We start from the raw sequence: 13027 nt of genomic DNA on the forward strand, positions 1-13027 counted from the left end.
CTTTTGGCTAAAGATAAAATCCATATGCTAATATCAGCAAAGGACAATGAGTTTGCTTACATTGGAGGAGAAGCATAAGAGGGTAGACTGAAAAAGGATATTCACAAGTAGATTTGTCCTTTGTCTCTGTTCAGAATGAGCTCCTAAAGTGATTTTATAATTAGCTACCTGCCCCCAAAACTCTCAGTTGCTCCTGTAGTTAAAAAAAAAAAAAAAATGCCCACCATATGGATTTTACCAGCAGTTGATCTTTGGAGGTTGAGAAGGAACTGAAGAAGTGTTTCCACTGTGTCTGAGTGGCTATTTACAGAGATCATTTGCATCACTTTCCAACCTGATTTACATGTAATCTACCACCTTTTGTTCCATCTCAAAAAAATTTAAAAAGTGTTATTACCTCTCATTAGAAAATACTTTTCCAAGTGTAATTCTTAATTTTTTATTAAATATACTTCTGAATGTTGACAATTTTACATAACACTCATTGAAAAGTATAGACCTGGTAAAGGGATCATTTAGTGGTTTGTGAAGAAGTCACAGTATCCTTAAAAACAGAGTAGGCAAAGTACAACAAATAAAACACAGACACTTTGACATGAAAAATAAGAGCTCCAAAACATTTCTCCCACGTACCCAACCCACTATTTCCCATGTTTGCCACCAATTTCAGGAGTTTCCTCCACATAATTTGGCTCCAATGAGCCATTCCAAGCAGCAGCCACAGACACAAATTGAATCTGTGTTTTTGTGCTAACAGATCAGATCAGTTACTTCGTGGTGTTCTTTTATGCTCAGGTGAATAACTATGATATCTATAATGCAGGGATTTGGTCTTATTTTGACACATAAATTGCAAACATAGAAATGCACAGGCTGGAAGAGATGACAGCTAGTAAGAAAAGAGGTTTCAGCATGTTATCAGGGGCCAAGACAGAGGGCCGGGCACAGAAGGATTGGTAGGTAATACAATGGCAGCCTTGGTACAGTTGCCAGTGAGCAGCAGGGAACCACAGGCAAATGAGGACAACTTCAGTGGAAGAAATGGAGGTAGCAGAAAATAACTCATAAACATTTCTCAGTTGTATTAGTCCATTTTTGTGTTGCTATAACAGAATACCTGAGACTGGGTAATTTATAAAGAATGAAGTTCTATTTTGCTCACGATTCTGGGACTGCTGCATCTGGCTGCTTCTACTCATGGCAAAAAATGGCAGGCAGCTGGCAGGTACAAGCAGATCACTTGGCAAGAGGAAGCAAGAGAGAGAGAGAAGGTGCCAGGGTCTTTTAAACTAATTCTCAAGGGAACTAATAGAACGAGGACCCACTCGCTAGCCCCCCACCCCTCCCCGGGAGAGCATTAATCCATTCATGAGGGATCCGCCCCCATGACTCAAACTGCCACATTGCAGATCAGATTTCAACATGAGTTCTGGGAGGATAATACAACCAAACTCCATCAGCGGTAATGAGAAATACTTTTAAAAACTATATCATAATATCAGATGGGGTGGGGGGAGTCAGCTACTTTCAGAATCACCTGCTGTGTTAGGCCCTAGAACTTTTACACTAAAGACTGTGGTGTTATTAGGAAAACTAGTCACAACCTTTGGAAATCCTGATTAGCTAATTCTCTAGCAGTGAACTTCCACAGAAACAGCTTCTAGAGATCTGATTCATTAAAAAGTGTCCTAGGTTCATTCTAATGCCATATAGCGAGTTTAAGAGGTTACGCCATACATAAATGGATGTTAGTATTATCATTACCAATATAATTTTTATTTTCAAATCTTAAAGTTTATTTTTTAAATAAAGGTTGATTTTTTTTCCCTAAAATGTAAACACATAAAAAGTATGACTTGGGGTTTGGAAATTTACTTTTCCATCTGGGAACTCATAGTTAACTTAGATAACTTTAAATGCGATTTGTATTTTCAGGCAATCAATGTCAGATGTCATATCTCATTATTTGGGACATTAGGCTGAGTATTTCACAATGCCCAAAAATAACTTTCCCAATAGTAATTACCAAACTGTCTGGAGCCTCTTTCTCCCAAAATTAGAGTATCCAACACAGATGATACACAAGATGCGACTTGAAAATTACTGATTTTTAAATGCTCCTGCAGAGTTTATACATTGAATTGAATATTTTCTCCTTCAAAATCATCACTTTTTGACACTTACACATTCATCCCAAAGACAATCTCACTAATTGTCAAGGCCCAGGCACTAGTAAAATGTTCAGCATGTGAATAAGTTTTTATAAATATTCTATGATTAAATGAGCCTGTAAATGAGTGAGTGATAAAAGAACAGGTAAATGAATTCAGAGCCTCTCCTTTGAGGACTGTCTTCCCAGCCAGTAGCACTTTCATTTTAATACCTACATTAATGGCAAATCTCTGTGGTCTGGGGTGAATTTGATTAATAAAAAAGTCAAAAATCATTTAGAATAAGTTTTAAAAATAAAAGACACAATTCAGTGGAATAAGGACACTTAGGAAAACACAAGTCATAATAAAAAAATTACAAGTCTGACTTTCTCATAATTGGGCTCCAAAGACAATTTCAGAAATGATTTGAGCATCATAAATAGCTCTGGACTGTTTATCAACTCCAGGGTGACTGCTTTGAAAGGCTATGTTCATCTGAATGCAGGAAAACTGGCATGCTAATTTTCTGTTTCTGTAATTAGTCTAGTACATTTATGGTCAAGGTTTACATAATATTTTTAAAATGTGGTTGGGAGGAAATGTCCTATAATCTTGTTCTAATCTTAAATCCATAAAACCCCATTTTTCCCATCTGTAAAATAAAGGGTTCAACTAGACAGTTTCTATAAACTCTTCAAGTGCTAACATTCAATAATTCCATAAATAAATAGGTTAAACATTGTTCACACATCTTCAACCATTCTCACTAACACTTCAGAGCTTTCATATTGAGGGGAATTGTCCCTTAAACAACCACAAGGCCTCAAGGGAAATCGAGCCTTAGGCTGTAGACCATAGGCACGTGGCTGCTGAAGCAAGATAAATGGGACACACACTTCTCTCTTTCACACACACACCACACACACCTGTCCCATTAGCAGTAAACTATCTGTCCCCAAACAGAGATGATTAATAGAAGACAACATGGTAGCTCACAGTCATATGTAATCGGTTTTATAATACACACAGAATAAAGCTGATCTTTAAATGATCTGTCATGTTTTCACTAAGCAGTTACAACTTCAAAACTGGAGGAAGTGGCTTCAAATGAACGTATGGTAGCAGGCTTCAGAATGCTCTGCTTCCGACTGTGTCCAAAATATCTTATTCTGTAGATTCCAGGCTGGGCATTGTCTGGAATATGCCATTCTATCGTTGTGTTGCTCAGACCCAGTATTCCTTTGTGCCAATAAAAACTGTTGGTAGAAAACAAACAAACAAGCAAAACCGAGTTTTACTCTTAAAAATATGTGATTAGAAAATGTGTGATTATTTATTCAATGAATATTTGGGGAGTACCTACAGATGAGCAAAGCACTATTCTAGACATTGAGGACACAGCAATGAACAAAACAGACACAAATATCTATTTTCTAGAAGAGGAAATTTAAAGAACAGCTAGTTGTAGAAATATCTTTACTTGTTCTACCTTTCTCACTACCTAAACTTTGTTCATCCTAGGAAGCTTTTTTTTTTTTTTTTCCTGTCTTTTTTGTGACCGGTAAGGGGATTGCAACCCTTGGCTTGGTGTAGTCCGCACCGTGCTCAGCCAGTGAGCGCACAGGCCATCCCTATACAGGATCCGAACCTGCGGCGGGAGCACTGCTGCGCTCCCAGCGCCGCACTCTCCTGAGTGAGCCACGGGGTCGGCCCCTAGGAAGCTTTTAGACCTTATTATACTCTGAATCAACTGATGCTTCTTTTCACATCTAGATTCATTTCTTAAAAATATATATTTACCCCATAAACATGTACAATGAAAAAAACAAATAAATAAAACAAAAATGTTAAACTGTATATATATATTTAACGAGTGCATGTGCCAGACTCTATTCCAGAAGTACCGAGGATACAGTAGTGAACAAGATAGACATGATCCAAAGTTTCATGAACCTTATGTTCTACCAGCGTGAGGATGGGCACAAAAGCAATAAACAAATAAACCAATAAATTTAAAAATGTTAAGAGTGATAAGCACAATGGAAAAAATAAGATAGGAGCCTCTTTAAGGAGATGTTATTTAAACTGAGTCCACAGAGATCTGGAGGAAGAACATTCCAGAAAGGAGGAACAGAAAACACAAAATATCCAAAGCAGGAACAAACTTGGCATGGCCAAGGAACAGAAAGCAGGTCAAAGTGGCTGAGATGAGAGAGACAAATGGAGTCAGAACATGCTGATCCCTGTAGACCACAGCAGGAAGCTCAGATCCTCTTTTAGAAACCGTGAGATATCACAGGCTAACTGACTCATATCCTCAGTGACGTAGAAAGTAAATCCCTTGGGCACAAAGGGTGCGCTCAGCGTTCTATGTTTCTCAGTGATAGGCCCAGGGCTTTCAATAAATATTTTATCCCACTGCTGCTGATAAACAAGACAGAGCTCTAAACATATCCTAAGTGTTGACTGCTATTCTGATTTTTAGCTTTTGAAAATAAATCAACCTTTTTTATTACATGGATAATCTTTTTTATAATAAATATGTATTATTTATTAAAAATCACTTATACTCTAGAGTCCTAAAGATGGAAGAAAAAATTATGCCCATTTTTATATATAGCTATCAAATGGGCACACACATGATCAAATCTCTATTTTCAGTTAATCATCTGAACCAAACCAACATACAAATAATTTCTTGGTTTGACTCATTCTGATTTAGACACAAATTGCCAAAAACTTTAGCCACTTACATGCCACTGTCCTGTAGTGTCAAATTTATAGGCTTGGGAACAGAAATATTTTCTTATCTCGGGTACATTGTCAAATCTTCAAAATGCCTATTCAGCTCAGAAATTTGGTAACAAAAAGCACAGAGATATATTTCTGTGAGGAAACTGCATGAACATATTACTTCTTGCTTGAGTCAGTAAGAATCAAACACTTAAGCCTCTCATGTTTTAGTAACTCAAATGAAGGCTCACTGGCCATACACAAGCATGCAATCCATGTCAGGTAGAGATTCATTGTTTGCCCAATAGGAATGTCAGGCTCTGCAGAGACATCTCAACACCCTCCACCAACACTCTTTTCAACCAATTTACAAGAAGGCTGGTGAGCTTTTAGAGGTAATACCTGTGATCATGGAAAAACAGCAGAACAGATGTCTATAAGAATAGACTCCATAACCTCATTAGCACTTAATCTTACAGAAGCACACACCACACTGTTCTATAGAAAAACAGAATCAAAAGGAAGTCTAACAAATCATCCAAAAATGGCCAGAAGGCTTCTGGGGAATTTGATGTCATTAATACCAGGCATTGAATCAGTCTTCTCATTTGTCTTTCCTACATTACTAACCAACTGTTTTAAGACTTGAAAGACAAAATATTCAATAGACATGCTCACCGAGTCTCCCAGGAAGCATCATTATACACTATCTGCCATGCTGCTGAAGCATCCTCATATCTCTCCACAGTGAGGAAGGTCGAATGGGTCTAAAATGCAATGAATATAACTGATCAGGCACTGCAGAGTCACAGAAGGAAGGTTCTGTAAGTATTCCCTTTGTTGACCACATGCTAACCCACCAATACCTTGTGTAAAATTGTATTCAAGTTTCATACAAGTTCTTAGATGTTCCCCTTAATAGTCTATGCAATGTCTTCAGAATTAATTTATCCTGTCTATTAAAAAATCATGACTTCTTTAGAAATTTGAAAGAAGCATAATTTTGGAGCTAATAGCAAATTTTGGCAATTAGGGTAGAGAAGAGGCTGGGAATAAAACTTGACATTTAAAAAAGGCATTAGAGAAGCCTTTCCATGACAAGTTTATTGAACTGTATTCCAAGACTTTCTTTAGTCTCCTCAAGATTTAGGAAGGAAAGGGGGAAAGTATCTTCACTTTTCCATTTCCAGGTAAATAAATTATTGTTAATGCTGAGTGAAAGAATTGAAAAGAATACATAAATCTTCCTTATCCTGGGGTGCTAAAAGGCAGTTCCTATAATTTGTCATGATGGGTTCCTACAAACCACATCATAAGCAGATTTTATTTCCCCTTTGGGGGATTGCTACAATAGAGCAATTTGTTTCAGACCTAGAATTCAGCTTCAAATAAAGCAAAGATTTGAATAATATGACAAATGAATAGATACAAAGGCCATACACCTAAAATATCCCATAAAATCCTTTCGATTGTGGCCCTTCAAGTCAGGACTTATGTCTAATTCACCTTTATCCATCACAGTCCTTCACACCTGTCATTTACTGGTGCTCAAATAACCCTTTACTGAATGGACCATTTAGTTACAGCTGGGCCATGTAATTGTTTTAAATTCTTCTCTAATTGTTCAACTGATGGATTATATTCAATAAAGAGACTTTCATAACCATGGTGACTTTTAAAGAGCGCTGTTTCTGTCCATGTAGGGCAGAATGACATTGGAAGGCCTGAGATGGAGTAGGAGACATGGGGGGCCCTAATGAATAGATCTAAAGTACAGACTGGAGGACGATTCTAGGCCACCAAATATCAGGGACAAAACATGTGACTATTCTTTTCCCCCCATCTACTGTAATCTCTTCCAGATGCATAATTAGTTAATACAAGCTACTTAATCTCTCTAGGCCTCAGTTTACTCATCTGTAAAGTAGGGATAATAAAATATAACTCATTGGGTAGTAGTAAGGATTAAATTATGTTCATGTGATAATGTACATAAATCATTTAACCTAGTACCTGCAAATAGTCAGCATTCAATAAATAGTGGATGATGATGATGATGATTACTAACAATAAAGGGCACTGGAAATTGTTTTATACAAAGTCCCAGAGAATTCTTAGAAATTAATTCTATTCTCATCATAGTGCTTTAAGCATCTTGTTCTGTTTCCCCATGGCAATAATGATGATAAAATGGCTGTACCCTAAGCATGTCAGACAACAGCTAAACCAGCAGTTTTGATACAATACTTTGATGTCCTCAGAAAATAATATTTTAAATATGTAAATATTCTGGTATAGCTTGACTTCCTAGAGAAATTATTTCAAAACAGGTGCATATTGGCTATCCAAGCAATAGAACGTTTTCCCCCAATGTCATATTTGACAATGTCATATTGTCACAATTGTTATCATGACAATAATAATATTTTACTGAACATCAATAGGAAAGCTTATTTGGAAGAAAGGTATGTTGGATTATAGGTGACTATGGGCTCTGGGAAGAATGACTCATTGATAGAGTGAATGCATCCTCAGTCACAGTAAAAATTAATGACCTTAAAATCACATTCATATGCCCACTCTCTTTTTCCTCGATAAATTTCTTTATTGTTTGAATTTTTACACATTCTATTAAACTAGAATGTGTCCAGTTATTGTTTGTGTAGTTATAAAAACATTCTAAGAAAGTTACAGAAGATTAAAATTACTTTATTTTATTAGTAGATATATTGCATATACATATAATTTATCATATATATAATAAAAACCAAAAAAGTCTGAAATGCTTTGTAACAAACTATTAACAGTGATTACCTCTGGAAAGCAGATCTGTGGAGAGAGGATACTTTCACATTCTATCTTATGCACTTCCATACTGTTTGTTTTTACATTGAACATCTATTTCTTGTGTCATTTTTCAAAATTTATAAAGAAATGCCCTGTTACTGCCAGTAGTAAATAGTAGGAAAATGGCCAGTGCAAGACAAAGTAAAGCACGTGGGGCAGGACTTCAAGCCAGGAAAGTGTCCACGAGGGACTTATGATTATTCAGCGACAGGAGAGGTAGGACCAGGAGTCACAGTGCTGGTGGAGGAGAAGAGGGCGAAAAAGGGAGCAGGAAAGAGCCAACGATACACTTCACTCACTTGCCCTTTGATTATTTTACCAAATTTAGTAGAGTTCTTAATTTGAGTAGATAAATGAGATTGTGTTCAAATTGACATCTTCTTTAAGATGATTTAGTCCTATATGTATTGTGCTATATGTGTTCCTAAGTGAGCCAGTTATATGTTTCTGTTGTGTTTCTTTCCAGACCGAATTCCACATTAACTGTACCCACAGCTACAAAATAAGATGGAAAACAAGTTGGCACATTTTATTTTATTTTATTTTTTGGTGGCTGGTTAGTATGGGGATCTGAACCTTAGTGTTCTAGACCTTGGTGTTCTAACCTTGCTGTAACCGAAAAAGCAAACTGGCCAGCCCTTGCATTTCATCTTTATGTTGTTAACCTCTAGAGGAATAATGAAGTGAATGAAAGGCCAAAAAGTGGATTTAAATCTGTAAAGAAAACCATTGACGCTTACCTGGTTTTCTGCTGAATTCTTTGGGTTAGCACCTACAAATACAACTTCAACAACTTCTCCCTGAAAATAAAAACTCATTTAATGCCTTCCAGTAAAAGGATTTTTGCTGTACTCATATTTGGGGCATTATCTATGATACGTTCTAGGATTCTGGGTGCCTGTGTGGATTTCATTCTATTTAATCAAACAAGTTACCTTCTTAGAACATTAAAGAAAAATATACTTGCAACAATGGACATAGGAATTTGGGGCCAGCAAATTACTTCAGTGAATTTCTTTCTGGTAGATTCAGATATAGATGAAGATCTAGAGTGATCATTCATGTTGGTGACAGCACATTAAAATGGCTTCTTCAGCCCCTGATATTTTATCACACCTCCTCCCACACACATACAGGAGATAAACTGAGTCAAATGAGAGCAGTCAAAACTTTCCATGGATAACTTACACTTACATTTATACTTAAATTTATATTTATACAAGATGGAACAACAGGGTGTATATTTACCTTCCCACCTGAAACAACTAAAAACAGGACAAAATATGTATTCAACAATGGTTTTAAGGACAGTGGATTTGACAGGATGCTGGTCAAATTGTTTTTTTTAAAAAAAAAAAAAAAAAAGACTGTGGGCATCAGGCAGTGAAAGACAGTGATCTCTGAGTGGCAGAAAACAAAATCAGCCTTAAAAGTGCCCCACCTTAGTGTCTTCAGGGAGTTTACAGGCCAGTGCATAAGAGGACAGAATTGAGGCCAAGTCAGGCAGTCTACCTAAGTTGAGGGTAGGAAGGTGGAAATCCGTAAAAGCCAATAGTCTTGAGTTCACAGCATGGAGCAACAGAGAGAATACCACAGAGAGGAGAGCTACACAGAAATGGAACTCTAGAGACCTGCAGAAGGCTCTCTCAACTCTGCATGCATGTAAGGGAACTTCTTAAAGCCAGGAAAAGGATGGTCTAACAGAATTAGAGGAAACAATCCCCAGGCTCATATGGAGTTGTGAAAATATCCAACTCCCATCATCCAGACTGGAAAACCTCATAATTAAAAAGAGATTTGCCCTGAACTAAAAGCTGCTATGGCTATGCCTACAAAAAGCTTAATAATAGGTAGAACAATAGGTAAAAACAATAAAAGGAAAAGCTGGTTTTTTGAAGAAACAAATTATCAAAATCAGGAAGAAAGAGGGGGCACCATTACAGACTCTACAGAAATTAAGAGAATTCTAAGGGAATATTATAAACAAATTTTATATTATACCAATAAATCAAACAACTTACATGGAATGGAAAAATTCCTAGAAAGACATAAATTTCCAGAAAGATAGATTCCCAAAAAGACAAATTAAATTCCAAGAAAAATATATAATTGACTCAAGAAAAAAAAAAAAAAAGAAAATTTGAATAGGCCTATAATAAGCAAAGAAATTGAATTAGTAATTAAAAATTTTGCCATTGGGGCCGGCCCGGTGGCGCACTGCTACAGTGCGCTGCTTGGGAGCCAGGCGGCGCTCCCGCCGAGGGTTCGGATCCCCCATACAGACCGGTTCCCACTCACTGGCTGAGCGAGGTACGGGCATGACACCGAGGGTTGTGATCCTGTTGCCGGTCCCGGTCCGGTACGGGTGCGACACTGAGGGTTGCAATCCGTTGCCAGACACGAAAAAAGACAAAAAGGAAAAAAAAAAATGTTGCCATAAAGGAAAGCCTAGGTTCACATGATTTTGTTGGTAAATCCAAACAAATATTTAATGATGAAATAATACCAATCTTTTGCATACTTTTTCAGAAAATACGACAGGAACCTTCTTTGAGAACAGCATTACCCTGATAGCAAAGGCAGACAAAAACAACACATGAAAAGAAAACTACGAACATTCCCCTGGGACATAGATATAAAACTCCTCAGCAAAATATTAGCAAATCAAATTTAGCAACCTAAAAAAAGCATTATACACCATGACTAATAGGTATTTATTTAACATCTGAAAATTAATTAATGCAATATACCATATTAATGAAATAAAATACAAAAACCCCCATGATCACCTCAGTAGACACAGAGGAGCATTTGCAAATATACTATACCCATTCCTGATTAAAAAAAAAAAAACTCTCAACAAACTAGGCATAGAAGGGAACATGCTCAACTTGACAAAAGGCATCTACAAGAATTCTGAAGAATACATCATAATAAATGGTGAAAAACAGAATGCTTTTCTCCTAAGATCAGAAACAAGGCAAGTAGGTGTAGTCTCACAACTTCTACTCAATGTTGTGTTGGAGATTCTAGCCAGTTCAATAAGAAAAGAAAAAATTAAAGGCATCCAGAACAGAAAAGCCATAACGGAATAAGCAAGCCTATTTTTATTCACAGATGACATGGTACTATATTTAGAAATTCCTAAGGAATCCATGGCAAGAACAAAAATGAAAACGAACCTATTGGAACAAATAAATGATTCAGCAATGTTGTAGACACAAGATCAACATAAAATAGTTCTGGTACAAATCCTGGTTCATTTCTCCATACTTTTCCTATCCTTGATTTAAGACAAATTCTCTCAGCTCCGGTGAATGGTTCCATGAACATCCATTTAAGAAAATGAATAATTTGGATTTTAGAAATTCAATTTTACATAATTACCCCAGGAAAAAAAATATTTCCCCATTCTCATTACTTTTTCAGAGCCTCTGCAAAGATAAGAACAATTATCAAAATTATCATTGCTAACAGCTGGCCTATGGCATGATCAGAGGCAGGTGGTGATATTAAACAACATTTTCCCCCTCATCCCCCAAAATGGGCTTCTGAAATATTACAAGACCTCTTTGTGAATCTTACCACTCTGTATTCAGGTTTTGCTGGTTGCAGGACATCCCCAAAATTTCTGCCTATTGGTGCTCTGTCAGAAATATCAGAAATTAATGGGGACAGCAGTTGTTTGAAAAATGGAGGCTCTGGACCTCTGCTCAGGTTGGCTACTGTGTCCTAGAACAGAGAACATCTGTTTAAGGAGTGTGCAAAGTAGATCAAAGTCCCCAGGCCTCAGGCCCCAGAAATGCCTTTATTAAAGGAAACATACACGCGCGCGCACACACACACACACACACAATATTTGATTACCGTAGCAATGGCTTTAGCAAGGCCTCTGAAGAGCTGGATGTAAGCGGACAGAGTGTGTGGTCCATAAATTGTAGATGCTGCCTCATATCGCTGAGCCTGCAGGACAGGCAGGGAGAGTAGCATATGGTTTTGCATGTCACAATCCATTTACAGAGGTGTATTGTTTTAGGCAAAGGTGCTGCTTGGACATCTCACATTATTCAATACTGGCTTAATCTTCAAGGTTTTTTATGACAGAGAGTGAGTATTTCCATTTACCAGCCAGTGTAAATGCCTCTCATCAACTACTTGTTAAAATGGCTCCCATCAACTACTTGGTAAAGGCGGTGGGTTCTCTTTGCTTATGCCATTTGGACTGTTATTCCATTTAATCTGAAAGAGGGTGCTGGCTCCTGAGCTTTTGTCTATTGTAAGTACTTACATTGTAAATGTTTTCCCCAAGGCACACATCAGGAGAAAAACCAAGGGGGGAAAAAAGAGTCCTAGTAACTCTTGAATAAATTGGGTGCTGATGGTACTAATTGGAGAAAAACATTTAACCCATCATAGGGCTATAGTACAGAGCCAAATGCATCTCCTTTTACCTGAGCGCCAAGCTCCAAGAAACTGGCTGGTAAAGTACCTGTCAAAACACACATCTGTTGAAGGAATGAGTGAATTAATGAATTAATTAATAGTAATCCTTGCAGGAGCATGTCCTTGGGCCAGGAGACAAGGTAGTGAAGGTCCCTAACCTTGCTTGTGCTATGGACTCCTTTGGCAGTCTGTTGAGACTTATGGACCCTTCTTAGAATCATGATTCTAAGTGCACATAAAAAAAATACATGAGATTGACAAGGGAAACAGATTTATCAAACTGTAATATCCCAATTTTATGATATAGTAATGTATGTACTTCTTTATTATGATATTGAATAATAATATCTATCAGCAGATCTAATAACTATTGTGATTTTAAAATTGCAATAAGAATAGAAATATTTCCAGATCTGCAATAACTGTATGTGATATGAAAATATCTGTGGTTCCTATTGGTGATTGTCAGAGGTATTGCTAATATTATTGTTGTTTGTGTTATTCATATTTATAATCAAAGGAAATGCTAAATAACAGTTAAAGAATAGTGAAGAAAGGATCTCATTATTTCTACCCAAGTTTACTTCAGTTAAGAACCCTTATTCAGGGCCGGCCCGGTGGCACACTGGATAAGTGCGCCACTTGGGAAGCGCGGCGGCGCTCCCGCCCGAGGGTTCGGATCCCACATACAGACCGATTCCCGCTCACTGGCTGAGCGAGGCGCGGGAGCAACACCGAGGGTTGCAATCCCGTTGCCGGTCCCCGGTCTGGTCGGGGGGCAACACTGAGGGTTGCGATCCGTTGCCGGACACGGAAAAAGACAAAAAAAAAAAAAAAAAAAAAAAAAACCC

At 37.4% G+C, this 13027-nt stretch overlaps 1 protein-coding gene across 1 annotated transcript in view; it reads right to left on the minus strand.

The window, feature by feature from the left end:
• Positions 1-3106: 3106 nt before the first annotated feature.
• The window catches only part of ASAH2 (N-acylsphingosine amidohydrolase (non-lysosomal ceramidase) 2), a 56170-nt gene continuing 46249 nt past the window's right edge, over positions 3107-13027 (minus strand). Inside the window, exons 16-20 of the mRNA XM_008576257.1 lie at positions 11601-11696; positions 11319-11465; positions 8474-8533; positions 5565-5653; positions 3107-3409 (exon numbers count right to left, since the gene is read on the minus strand). Coding sequence (XP_008574479.1) covers positions 3220-3409; positions 5565-5653; positions 8474-8533; positions 11319-11465; positions 11601-11696 — 582 coding nt within the window. The 3' untranslated portion in view covers positions 3107-3219. The remainder of the gene's footprint in view (positions 3410-5564; positions 5654-8473; positions 8534-11318; positions 11466-11600; positions 11697-13027) is intronic.

This window comes from Galeopterus variegatus, unplaced genomic scaffold, assembly GCF_000696425.1.
Source record: "Galeopterus variegatus unplaced genomic scaffold, G_variegatus-3.0.2 Scaffold1319, whole genome shotgun sequence".
Classification (NCBI taxonomy): domain Eukaryota; kingdom Metazoa; phylum Chordata; class Mammalia; order Dermoptera; family Cynocephalidae; genus Galeopterus; species Galeopterus variegatus.